The sequence below is a fragment of the Lycorma delicatula genome, chromosome 1 (genome assembly GCF_047948215.1).
Source record: "Lycorma delicatula isolate Av1 chromosome 1, ASM4794821v1, whole genome shotgun sequence".
NCBI classification, from domain to species: Eukaryota; Metazoa; Arthropoda; class Insecta; order Hemiptera; family Fulgoridae; genus Lycorma; species Lycorma delicatula.
The window spans coordinates 175,654,271-175,668,879 of NC_134455.1; the positions used below are offsets into that span (position 1 = coordinate 175,654,271).

Below are 14,609 nucleotides of genomic sequence, written 5' to 3' on the forward strand. Positions count from 1 at the left end.
TCATGAAAGTAATATTAGTGGAACATTTAGATATGTTTAATAGATGTTTTTTTTTTTGTCTTCAGTCATTTGACTGATTTGATGCAGCTCTCCAAGATTCCCTATCTAGTGCTAGTCGTTTCATTTCAGTATACGCTCCACATCCTACATCCCTAACAATTTATTTTACATATTCCAAATGTGGCCTGCCTACACAATGTTTCCCTTCTACCTGTCCTTCCAATGTTAAAGCGACTATTCCAGGATGCCTTAGTATGTGGCCTATAAGTCTGTCTTTTCTTTTAACTATATTTTTCCAAATGCTTCTTTCTTCATCTGTTTGCCGCAATACCTCTTCATTTGTCATTTTATCCACCCATCTGATTTTTAACATTCTCCTATAGCACCACATTTCAAAAGCTTCTAATCTTTTCTTCTCAGATACTCCGATTGTCCAAGTTTCACTTCCATATAAAGCGACACTCCAAACATATACTTTCAAAAATTTTTTCCTGACATTTAAATTTAATTTTTGATGTAAACAAATTATATTTCTTACTGAAGGCTCGTTTTGCTTGTGCTATTTGGCATTTTATATCGCTCCTGCTTCGTCCATCTTTACTAATTCTACTTCCCAAATAACAAAATTCTTCTACCACCGTAATCTTTTCTCCTCCTATTTTCACATTCAGTGGTCCATCTTTGTTATTTCTACTACATTTCATTACTTTTCTTTTGTTCTCGTTTATTTTCATGCGACAGTTCTTGCGTAGGACTTCATCTATTCCGTTCATTGTTTCTTCTAAATCCTTTTTACTCTCGGCTAGAATTACTATATCATCAGCAAATCGTAGCATCTTTATCTTTTCACCTTGTACTGTTACTCCGAATCTAAATTGTTCTTTAACATCATTAACTGCTAGTTCCATGTAAAGATTAAAAAGTAACGGGGATAGGGAACATCCTTGTCAGACTCCCTTACTTATTACGGCTTCTTTCTTATGTTCTTCAATTGTTACTGTTGCTGTTTGGTTCCTGTACATGTTAGCAATTGTTCTTCTATCTCTGTATTTGAACCCTAATTTTTTTAAAATGCTGAACATTTTATTCCAGTTTACGTTATCGAATGCCTTTTCTAGGTCTATAAACGCCAAGTATGTTGGTTTGTTTTTCTTTAATCTTCCTTCTACTATTAATCTGAGGCCTAAAATAGCTTCCCTTGTCCCTATACTTTTCCTGAAACCAAATTGGTCTTCTCCTAACACTTCCTCCACTCTCCTCTCAATTCTTATGTATAGAATTCTAGTTAAGATTTTTGATGCATGACTAGTTAAACTAATTGTTCTGTATTCTTCACATTTATCTGCCCCTGCTTTCTTTGGTATCATTACTATAACACTTTTTTTGAAGTCTGACGGAAATTCCCCTTTTTCATAAATATTACACACCAGTTTGTATAATCTATCAATCGCTTTCTCACCTGCACTGCGCAGTAATTCTACAGGTATTCCGTCTATTCCAGGAGCCTTTCTGCCATTTAAATCTTTTAATGCTCTCTTAAATTCAGATCTCAGTATTGTTTCTCCCATTTCATTCTCCTCAACTTCCTCTATAACACTATTTTCTAATTCATTTCCTCCGTATAACCCTTCAATATATTCCACCCATCTATTGACTTTACCTTTCGTATTATATATTGGTGTACCATCTTTGTTTAACACATTATTAGATTTTAATTTATGTACCCCAAAATTTTCCTTAACTTTCCTGTATGCTCCGTCTATTTTACCAATGTTCATTTCTCTTTCCACTTCTGAACACTTTTCTTTAATCCACTCTTCTTTCGCCAGTTTGCACTTCCTGTTTATAGCATTTCTTAATTGCCGATAGTTCCTTTTACTTTCTTCATCACTAGCATTCTTATATTTTCTACGTTCATCCATCAGCTGCAATATATCGTCTGAAACCCAAGGTTTTCTACCAGTTCTCTTTATTCCGCCTAAGTTTGCTTCTGCTGATTTAAGAATTTCCTTTTAACACTCTCCCATTCTTCTTCTACATTTACTACCTTATCTTTTTTACTCAGATCTCTTGCGATGACCTCCTCAAAAATCTTCTTTACCTCCTCTTCCTCAAGCTTCTCTAAATTCCACCAATTCATCTGACACCTTTTCTTCAGGTTTTTAAACCCAATCTACATTTCATTATCACCAAATTATGGTCGCTATTAATGTCTGCTCCAGGGTAAGTTTTGCAGTCAACGAGTTGATTTCTAAATCTTTGTTTAACCATGATATAATCTAAAATGATGTTACATAAATTTATTTCATTTGAGCAGTTGCTGACATAGAATGTGCTTATAAATACTGGCATCCTATATATTTGTAGATAAAATAGTACTAATAAATAAGTGTATACTATTTCAATATTATGGTGTATAATATATGACAAGTAATATATTTTTTTTACAATGTTTTCCTTGAATGTGAACTCAATTAAGATACATCAAAATCATTAATTTCTCTATTACCAGGCAAATAAAATTGATGTAATTATAAACAGTTAAAATATTTTTTTTTTTGGGAAGAAGTAATGACATTTTTCTCAAGGAAGTTATTATTTAAAAATAAGAATATTATGGTTACTATGTTACCATTATGATTGCCATATAATTTCCATTTGAACACCATGTACCCACTGAGGAAGAAAGTGTGCTATAGTTTCTAAGAAATTTTCTGGAAGCATATATCAAGTATTTATAAAGATTTGTACTTAGTTTACTATTTTGTAACAATTTATTTAGCTGATTAGTTGAAGATAGGAAGGAACTGAAAGTACATTGAACTAAAGTGATTGTTTACAAAATGTATTCCTTATTTTATTCTATTATATTCATATTTTCATTTAAGTTTTTAATACACGTTTATTATTTTGTTTTTAGTGAAGTGTGCATTATTATAGTTAATTCTGGATTGTATTGTAGTTATATATAAGAATGCTTGTGTTTGAGAAATAAATATTTTTATGTTTTTATTCTAAATTTCAGTTAATTGTTTAATTATTAGGGTTAATAAATAATTCATTTATTCTTTAACTGAAATAAGTGAATTAAATTTTACCATATTTAAAGTTTGTTATATTGATAGAACTGTTAAGATCAAAATTTTAGGTTATGTTTTTTTATTGTTATTTAATTTTATAATTATTGTGCCTTATTTAGTTACTTGTTTATTGGCATTAATTCATTGTTTTCCTCATATGTTAGGGTGTTAGTGAGTTAATTAACATTCTAAGATGCTGATTACACAAGGCTAGATTGTATAAGTATGTTATATATATACATATACAATCAGTATACAATATATCTATCTATCTAGATAAATGTATATATATATATATATTTTTTTTTTTTTGGTCAAGTTATGGGGGACGGATTGCATTAAAAAGCCATATTAGTATTTTTATTTTAATTAACATTTTTGGTTTGTATAGGTCTACACTAAAGTTTATTTTTTATTTATATTTTTTGTTACACTTGGATCTTATTAAATTACTTAGATCACCTGGATCTTAAGTTTAATTAAATATAAATTAGTTATGTATGGACAGTAATTTTAAGGTTTTAGATCTCTTTATTTGTTTTGTTTACTGGTTTTTTAGAATGGTTTTGAAAACATGAAAAATAGTGATTATTTGTATTTTATCAGGTGCGTATAAATTAATAGGCCTAAATTAAATGTGTATGATGAAACTATTTTAATGTGTGACTGCAAAAAATATTTCTGGTGTTTTTAGTGCAATATGAGAATATTTTCTATAACTGAATTTGCTATGCATTATGTAATATATTGTTAGTTGATGTTGTAACCCAAGAAGGTACATCATTTTTACTGCCTAATACCGTGGGTAGCAGTTGGTTTGTTTAACCTAAAATTTTCAGTGAATGTTACTTTATCATATCTTTAAAAAATGTTGTTTTCTAATATAGTTTGTTACATTTTTTTTATGTTAGTTTTAAAATCTTTTTTCTGATCTGTTCATTTTTTGTATTTGTGGAGTAGCACATCTTCATTCCTGATCTATGTAATTTATTTTTATGTATTGATCAGAATGAGATACAATATTTACTTATTTATAATGTTTTGTAAGGGTTATTAAATTTGGTTTACATTTTGATTCATGTCAAGTGATAAACTGTTAAAAAATTGTTTTTTGTTTTTGGTGTAATTTATTGAGAATTGTCATAAAATAAGAAAAATATTGTACAACAAAATGTATTTAATTTTTGAGATAAAAACAAATGTAAACAGAAATTCACATTTCTAAAAAAAACAAACCAAAAATGGAAATTCGCTTCTGAAACTTATTTCTATTGCTTTAATTAATATATTTTATGGTGTAAGTGGCAGTGTTGTTGATAATGTTCATTTTGAGTTAAAGAAATTCTGTTAGTATGATTATGTTTTAAATTGTATATCAGATGTATTTTGTTTATCATATAGGATATTGTTTTTGTTTTATTTATTAAAATGATCATTTCATATTAAAAAAAGAAGATTTATAGAAGCACATTTCCATCAAGTTAGTTCTAAACTCATTGATGAGAGGACTCTTTGTATATTGAGTTTTAAAAAAAAGAATATTTGTCTTTTTATTTAATGTGTATAAAATCTCTCCCTCTCTCTCTCTGTGTGTGTGTGCGCGCACGCGTGCACATGCACATTACATACATGCTGTTCTTATTTGATGTTTGGAACAGAACATGAAATCTTTTGCCTAGCTGTAATTTGAAAACAAAGTGTTTCTAGTCCTGTGTTTCATTATTTTGATGGGAAGAATACATCTACATATAAAATCATCATTATGGGTATTTTAGAAAGACTAATGAATTTAGAAGACCACATGAATTTAATTACAATGAATGTAGTTTTCGGTTACATGAAACTCATTCTGAGTATAGGCTATAAAAATAAAGTATGTAGCTTATTAACTGAAAATATACATTTTTAATCACTTAAATATCTTTTCTTTTACTGCTTTCTCTGCATATTCTTTTTTTTTTCATTTACCCTGAGTTTGCTCGGTAAATGTTTCTTTTTCCTCACAATAAAAGCCCATGAATTCACAAGTTTTAAAAGATTTTTAGAAGATAACTAAAGAAGTATCTCCTTACTTTCTTAATATCAGTTATAAGGGAACTGTAGCATATTTTAAGTTAACAGATAGAAAAATCATGTGTTTGGTTTTAATTGTTACTTTGTGTACCAATTATAAATAGATTGATAAATGGATAGTGAACCAATTATAAGTAAAATTACCAAAAAATAAATCCTTCTCACGTAATGTAGACATATAATATGTATTTTTACTTTTTAGACAAAAATGTCTAGATATTCAGATTTGATTATTTACTGTATAAGGCTTTACCATGCATGAATAATGACTTTCATTATAAAAATTAATTAATTTGTTGAGAATATTTATGTTGTCAAAATGTCTGCTGGATATTAATATTAAAAAAAGTAACAAAAAATACCAAAATTACCTAAATATGTAGAAATTTATATTTTATCCTTTAGCATAAAATATTCTTTTACGAAGATGTAATAAAATCATGCATAAACAGTTTCCTTGGGAGGGGTTAGCCAGAGTTAAGGAACTGATTCAGGACTTCAAAGTAAACAAATCGGTTTATATTGTCTTGTCTGTTTTCACTACTAGTAATAGAAATTATTAGTGAAGGAAGTCAAAACAGACATAAGAATTTGTTAGACTGGGTAATTTTTATGATTCACATTGTGGATTGAACATTGAAATGAAGTGTCATTATATGCAATAAAACGTTTAACATTTAATCTAATGAAACTTAATTTGATAAAACTAATATTTATAAAGATATTAGTGATGTAAAAATTTTAATGGCCACCATTTTGAAATTTTTAAAGGTAAAATTTTCAAATATGCCAATTTTGTAGATGTTGTTGGATACATGAATACCAAATTTCTTTAAAATATCCTAATCCATTCTTTGATATAGATTTTTATTGAAAAAAACAAAATAGTGGGCAGAAAGAAAATAAAGCATGATAATAAGGAATTTGTTCATTAAACGTATTTGTTTAATTTGATGTTGTGAATCAGACCCTTAAGTTTGGGCAACATCTCTCCTGCCTGGACACTCTGGATAAAATGAAACGCCAAATAAATACATATGTATATATATATTTTTTTTTTCTTCTGGATTTTTACAAAAATTTGATTTAAGAAGAAAGAAAAAGTAATACTTTTAGTTCCCATAGATTATAAATTGCAGAAAATTAAACTACTGGTCTTGTGGTTAGGAAAAAGAGGAGGGTTTTAATAAATTAAAAGAGAGTTTGAATGGGACACTGACATAGTGTTCTTGGTAGCCAGTAGCACATCTAAGTAGAAAAATTGTACAACTTTTATTAAAATATTTCAGTTATTTTTATGATATGAACTTTTACTGTATTATATTACCATTACTGTGTTATATTTATGATTGACTTAAATTCATTATTTTAATTTAGGTGTGTTCAGATGCAGATCCTAATCCATTCGGACTAGATCCTGGCAAGGCAATGAGGTATTATGATTCCCGCCATCGTCCTAGTTGTTATACTATTGCTCAAACACAAAACCAGTGTAATCAGTTAACTGTTACTCATTCTTCGTATTGGATAAACAACAATAACAATAATAATAATAGTGTTAACATCAAACAAACTTCAGCTTCTAATTTAATTAAATCTTCATCACTCGATACAGCTACTCCGACTACAAAATCTTGTAGACAAGAGGTAAGTTGACTGATAGGACTTTTTCTTTGTAGTTATTCTGTTAATTATGATAAATTACTTCATTAGTCTTGTGTGTAAATGTTATCCCGTTAAATGGGATTCTTTCATTTGTGATATTATTGAATTATGGAGACCATTCAAAAACTGAAAATGGGTTGGGAATAATAAATTTGAAGCAATCAATTTTTAAATATTTATTTGGTTCTTGCATCAAAATTTTCTTTATTGATCTGTAAAGTTACCATTTAGATTTAAACACTTATCAAATCATATAGCTAGATTTTTTTTTGCTTCTTTATTGTAGAAATCTCTTGTTAGTTTTGTCAGCCACTTGTGAAGATTTTTTGATCATCACTTTTAAAATTACTGCTGCCTTTTGTTTTTGGAAACAAATGAAATCAGATAAGGAAACAGTTGGAGCAAACCTATATTACGAAGGACACTAGATTAGAGCAGTTTGGTGGGTGCTTGAGTACTTACTAGCCAAATTTTTGAAACAGCATTTGAATTATTGCAATCGAGTGTTATCAAGTTTTTTGTTGTTAGGATGTGCAGTGAAATTAAATAAAGGTGTTTGGAAACAGGCTGTGTTGTTTTTTCCACAGTGGAGCTGCTTAAGTACTTCACAGCAAGCCTGTAATTGATTGCTGTTTTATTAGGCTTGAAATTGATGAGCAAGAGACATTTTTGGTTCCAAAAAAATACTTATTATAATTTTCTGTTTACTTAATATTTTTTGGTTTTGAATGATTTTCTGAATTTGTTAACTCTATTGAGTAGCACTTCTTGTTCTGTTCTCATGATTGTATTGACAGATTTCTATTTTATTATCAATAACAGTACGATAGAGAATTTCACCCCTAGTATTTATATCAATCAATAATTGTAATATTATGTTGTTTTTGTATTGATTTTCTTATCTGTTTCAAATAAGAATCAAGAAATCAATCCAACTAGTACAAATTCTTTTTACCCAGAATGAGAGAGATAAAAGATACTTTTATGTTTTTCCTGTCTTAACTACCATGCAATTATAAAGATAAGCTATTTGATTATCACTGCATTATCATAAAGCTAGAGAAGAAACATGATTATTTATTGGATAAGTGAGAAAAGCTGATGATAGTTAAATAAAATCATAACTATTGGTAAAGTAAAAAAATTCTGCTGTTACTAAGTTAGAAAATTGTATCGAGATTGTGTCGAACAACTTTCTAGCTTAATCCACAATCTATGAATTAAAAACATCAAAAGGAGTGGGTGAAACAGAAAGTGGTGTCATTTGTGAGAAACATCAATGAAAAGATAAAGAAAGTATGAAAAATGTTTTTTATTGTTAACAGCAGTATGTCTTTAAAACTGTTAGAAATTTTTATTACGTAAAAATCAAGTGATTGACTAATTCTAGAACGTAAAAGTTTTTTTCTAAATATAACACATTGAAACAAAATAATATTATATTTTATAAAACATAATTTTTTTTTAGAAATTCTAACTCATACAGTACCAGTGAAAATGAATGAAAAGATTTTGTTGGGTAATTTGTAATGCATGGTTTACTGGGAAAAATCAATAAAATGTTTTACAATTTAAAGTTCGGAAAACTATGAAGATCCTCATAATCTAGAAAGTTTCATTTATGAACCAATTCAGCGTTTTAAAATTGCATTCAAACATATTTCTTAGTTTTCTTTGAAGTCAGTAAATTACAAACATCTTTATAATTATTTTGTTAGTTATCTATCTATCAATTTAAGCTTTTGTCAAGTGTAAATGTAGACTTATATCCTCATTGCTTCTGTTATTTGCTCTCTAAGTGCTGCTTGCATTTTTCTGTATGTGAAACAAAGATTTTTGTTTGGATTGTAATTCAATTTTTTGAGTTTAGGTCTTAAAATTAACTAATTCAATAATGAATATTTTATCCACTGAAAAATCAATATGTGCAATTGGTATACTTTTTTTAATATTTTACATAATTATCTTTAATTTTTTTTACAGAAGGAGGAAGTCATTGGAAAGATTGAAACTGAAGAAAATACTCCAAAGAGGGTAAAAATATTTGCTGGAGGTTTTGAATCAAATGAAGATTACATTTATGTCAGAGGCAGAGGTGAGTGTAATAGAAATCTTACTCTCAGATCAAATCAAAGTAAGTTATGTTTTATAATTATCATTGTATTTTCATATTTTAATATTTAATTTAATGAGAAATTTTAAGATATAATAAAACTTAATGTAAATAACAGTTTAAAGAATTATTTGATTTTAATATAAACACTTCTCTAATAAATAAGAGATGAATCTAAATTGTGAAAAAATTGAATGTTTGTATATATCATTCATTCAATTATTTTTAAATGTAAATCTGTGGTAGTGATGATGGTGCACTAAACTTTCACAATCTATATGGTCAAGTCCTGTTGAACAGGGATCTGTGAAAATTGATTGAAACCTGTGTTGCAGGTTAGCTGCTATAAGTTAACTGTAATACAGTTATATAGTAAATACATGTTGTTAATTGTAATACAGGAAAGTACATATTGATCAATCACTGATGTTTTGACAATCACTGATAACACTTTGGATCCTGTGAAGTGAAGTGTTTAGTACCTGAATATTATGCAGACACCTGTTTTCTTATAGAAGGAAAAAATAAATATACACTGTGTGGGCTTCATATATTCTAAAACTATGAAAGTTTACCTGATTATAAAATTTACATACCAATATTTTTTTTCTAGTGTACAAATTTGTTTGTATATTGATTTATTGTTAATGAGAATTAAATGCATTAAAGTGATGAAAACTATAACCGAAATGCAATTTTTATAAAAAAAATTCTATTTATTTTGAAGTTTGTAATACTGTACTTATTTTCTAATTTATTTAAAATTCCTTATCAATTTATTACAAGCTTAAATAATATTTTTAAGAATGTCCCCAACAAATTCTGCCTGCAGATTCATTACGCTGAATTTACATTGATATATATAAAATTTTTCAATTATTTCTAAATTATTTTCCAAACTAGTTATATTGTGGTTGTTAATTATTAAATGGTCTGCTATATTTGAGAAACCTATTTTATTTTTTTTTTAAATGACCTGAAATGTTCATTAAATCTATGTTTTTTAAAAGTCCTATTTTTTCTATTTTGTATTTTTTCACAATTACTGCATTTTATTTTATAAATACCAGAAGAATCGTAATTATTTTTTACTATTTTATTATTATAATATTTTAAATGTTTTATTACATGATTATCAGGTTTATAAGCAGGTTTATATTTTTTATTATTATGTGGATTAATTAAGTTTTTTATAATTTTATTTGTGTATGAGTAATTTATATAAATATTTTTGTTGATTTCATTTTCATTTATTGGTTTTGTACTGTTATGTTACTGAAGTATTTGGAATTATATTTTTTATAAGTATTATCGATTAATGAGGTATCACATCTATTCTTTGTAGCTATATTCTTTATATTATTTATTTCATTATACAATTCTTTTTTTATCATTTATGTATTTATTGCTCTATTTACCATGTTTTTAAAAATATTAATTTTTTGAGACCAAAGATGGTTGTTGGTATTCCTGTTTATAATAATTTCATTTGAGGCAGGTTTTTTATATACTCCAGTTATTATTTGATTGTTTTCATTTATTTTAATATTTACATCTAAATATTTTCTTTTCTTATTATGTTCTATTTCATATGTCAATTTTAATGTTTCATGAAAAGAATTTAATTTGTTTAAAATTATTTTACGTTTGTTATTTATACATGGTATAACTAAAAGATCATCTACATATCTGACCCATAATAAAATTTTATGTACATGATTTATACCATAGACAATTTTACTTTCAAGTTCTTGTAGATTAATTTCTGACATTATCGCAGATAAGGGAAAACCCTTAGGTAATGTGTTTTTTTGTATATAACATGTACCATTAAATTCAAAATAATTTTCTCTACCTACCACACGTTACCTATGGGTTTTCCAAAAACTTTAAAAAAATGAGAGCTAAAGTATCAAGAGAGTTGCAAATGAAAAACCACTTTTTAAAGAGAATGGAATGATTACTAATAAGAATATATAGAATTACAATGAGGAATTGATGTGATGAGGACATGAAGTAGAAAGAAGTTGATAATTTCAAAAAGATCTTTATTATTGGTCTTTAATTTTTTTTTTAGATTTTATATTTGTATGTGAATTGTAAGTAACTAGGCATAATTTGAAGCTATTTGTGAGAATTAATAAATTAGATTTATTTATATTAGGTTTTAATTACTTGTTTGAATAATGCTTAATTTGTTCTTCTTCAGGCAGAGGAAGATATGTTTGTGAAGAGTGTGGTATAAGATGTAAAAAACCTTCAATGCTTAAGAAACATATCCGTACGCATACTGATGTCAGACCATTCACATGTAAACACTGCACGTTTAGGTACAAAATTCTCATTTTATCTTGATAAACTGATTTATGGTAACAAGAATTGTAGAAAAGGCTGATCCAGTTTTATTGATTCTCTTATCAGTTTAAAATTTTGATATTGGGATGATGGGAAAGATAATAGAAAGTTTTAAAAATTTTGTTATGAGAGCAATTTTTTAAAAACTTTCAATTCTATGTATCATTGAATCAGTGCTAGGATTAATGAGCATATACTATAATAGTACAGGGTGATTCTAGGAAACGGGAAATTAAAAAAATTAAATAACGTTAATGAAAAATTTTTTTTAGAAAATGAATTTTATTTCATGTAATTGTACAAATGTTGCCATTTTTAGGATACATACATTTTAGTTTATATTTAAAGATGACATCTTCCAGGTGACCTCCTCTTTTACGTAAACACTCACGAAGTCTCTTCGTTAAATTGTTCATGGTTTGACATAACATCTCAACTGGAATTTCCGCAATTGCTTCTCGGATCTTTGCCCCTTCAGTTCTTCCGTTGTAGCAGGTCTACTGTGGAACACTTTGCTTTTAAGGTGACCCCACAAAAAGTAATCGCAAGCTGAGAGATCAGGCGATCTGGGAGGCCATCTAATGTCACCATTTCGTGAAATGACACGTTGTCCAAACAATCGGCGTACAGCTGCCATCGATATTCGTGCAGTATGTGACGTTACTCGTCTTGTTGAAACCAGGCTGTGTTAAGAATCGGTGGAAATCTCTTTTGTTATTCCACAACAAAGGTTTCAAGCATGGCTACGTAACGAGCCGACGTCATTGTAATCGCAAGACCGTTGTCATCCTCAAAAGAATAAGGGCCTATAACACCATAAGATGACATAGCACACCACACGGTCACTCTGGCTGTGCATCGGATGCTGGTGTAGCTGCGTAGGATTTTCTTGTGCCCAGTATCTGAAATTTTGCCTGTTAACAAATCCACTGAGGTGGAAATGCGCTTCGTCAGACATCCACAGTTTGTGAACAAACTCTTTGTTATCATTTATCTTCTGAAGCATTACATTACAGAATTGTGCTCGCACAACTCCATCGTTCGGTTTCAGTTCCTGGACGATCTGCAACTTGTATGGATGGAATTGCAAGTCCTTCACTAACATTCTTCGAACACTTGAACTATGCAATTGTAAAGATGCTGAGAGATGACGGATTGACCGATGTGGACTTCGTGTGACAGCATCTTTTAAAGCTTGAACATTCTGTGGTGTACGGACGATTCGCTCATGGCCTGGAGGTTTCTTTTTCATTGCCGAACCAGTTTCCTCAAAATTAGATATCCATGTTTTAATTGCATGTGCTGATGGAACATGGTCGTGCCGTCCCAGATTAAAATGACGGCGAAATTCTCTACGCGCTCCCTCCACACTGTCATTGTTTTTGTAAAAAGCTTTGATAGCAAATGCACGTTGCGCACCACTCCAAGGATCCATGACTACTAAATGGCAGGTTAGGTTAGAGAGGCGCCACTTATCAAGTGGTACCAATCGCCCACAGCTACCAACATAAATTTCAAAATTTCCCGTTTCTTTGAATCACTCTGTATATGAATAACTTGAATGCTACTTATTTGCGTTAACTATCTACTGAATTGTTCTGATTTTAGTAACACAGGGCACAGTTCAAAGGTAAGAGCCGATCAGTAGCAAAATGAGAACATTTGAAAAAAAAAAATTTATTAATAGTGTCAAATAGTTACATATTAACTTTATTTTTCTATATAATCACAATTTTGTTCCAAATACTTTTGATATGAAACAAGCTTCTTCAAACCCATGCTTAAAATTCCACTGCCTGGGATTGTAGCCAATTTTGCCCAGAGATTTTCAACTCTTCACTTTCTTTGAATTGCTGAAATGCAAGCCATTTTTTGAGGTATAGGAAGAGATAGTAATCAATGGGCACAAGATCAGGACTGTAATGGGGATGATAAAAAATCTCCCATCTGAATTTTTTAATTGTTTCTATTGTGTATGCATGTGTGGAAGTGTGCAAGTGCATTGTGAAGAAGTACAATTCCTTAGCATTCCCTGTCATTGGTTTAGAATGGCACAACACTGTTTAAAAAGTGTTTCACAATAGACTTGTGATGTGATAGATTTTCTAGATTCTATGAAATCAATCAAAAGTACTTCCTTTTGGTCCTAGGATACAGTTATTATTTTTCTTCGAGACTGGGCTTGTTTGAATCTTTTCAGTTAAGATGAATTGGAATGATGCCACTGTATGGATTGTTGTTTTGTCTTTGCATTGATGTAAAATCCATGTTTTGTTACCAGTAACGATGTAGGAAGATATTTGTCACCCTTGTGGTTAAAGTGGTCGAGAAAAGCATATGCAGGTTGTCATTCTGTAATCTTTGTAAGCACTAGTCAACATCTTTGGCATCCATCGTCCATGCAGTTTACAAAAGCCTAGAGTATCAGTCATGATTCCCAACACTATTGTCTTTGAAACTTCTGGAAATTCTAGAGAAAAATTACTAATTGTAAAGCAATGATTTTTCTCTTTTGCATTCACATGTTCAGTGAGATCATCAGTCTGGACACTAGGCTTGCTGTTTCTCTGATCGTCGTGAACATTTGAATAGCCTTCCTTAAACTCATGACACCATTGCCTCACTTTTCCTTCACATATTGCAGTAGGCCCATATTTTCATTAGCTTAGAATTTCAGTCGCATTATGTCCTCCTGTATTTAGAAATCTAATTACTTAATCTAATTACAACTGGTGGGATTTGTTACTACCACATTCATTTTAAAACTCTTGTCTCACAACAACAATGAACTGTCAGCAATGTGGAAGTTACATGCCAACACACTATTTAAAGCAATTGCTCATGCTGAAACCATTCATTGTTGCCAATTGCTATTTATAACTAATTTATCTTTACATTTGAGCTATAACTGGTGTGTTATTTGACTTTCTGTATGACAGAATCATTACCAGCTGATCCCAGTTAAAAAGTTTTTTTATCATGGATTAAGTAAAAAGGCTGGAATTATAATTATTAATCTTTTGATCATGTTTATTCACTTCCTGTTGTTAAAGTGTTAGTTTTAAGTTTTTTTTAAACAAAGGAATTTCTCAATGTTCTATTACTTTTATTCAAGTAATAATCCCTTAGCAAATTAAACGTATAATCTCGTTTAGGTCATCTTTGTATATGTTTAAAAATGTATATTTTTAAAAATCTTTCTGTGTTGGAATTAAATTTACATTAAGATTTGAATTTATGTTTATATGCTGAATTTTTCTATATTTCTGACCAAAAATATAATTTTTAGCATAATTTTTTGTGTTTTTGTTTATTTATTAAAA

At 29.0% G+C, this 14,609-nt stretch overlaps 1 protein-coding gene across 4 annotated transcripts in view; it reads left to right on the forward strand.

Annotated features, from left to right (window-relative positions):
- The window catches only part of shn (zinc finger protein schnurri), a 191,641-nt gene that overhangs the window by 142,406 nt on the left and 34,626 nt on the right, over nt 1–14,609 (forward strand). For all 4 annotated transcript variants that reach the window (XM_075367637.1, XM_075367628.1, XM_075367655.1 and 1 more), the window contains exons 5-7: nt 6,531–6,800; nt 8,802–8,913; nt 11,141–11,261. In XM_075367637.1, the coding sequence (XP_075223752.1) occupies nt 6,531–6,800; nt 8,802–8,913; nt 11,141–11,261 (503 nt within the window). The remainder of the gene's footprint in view (nt 1–6,530; nt 6,801–8,801; nt 8,914–11,140; nt 11,262–14,609) is intronic.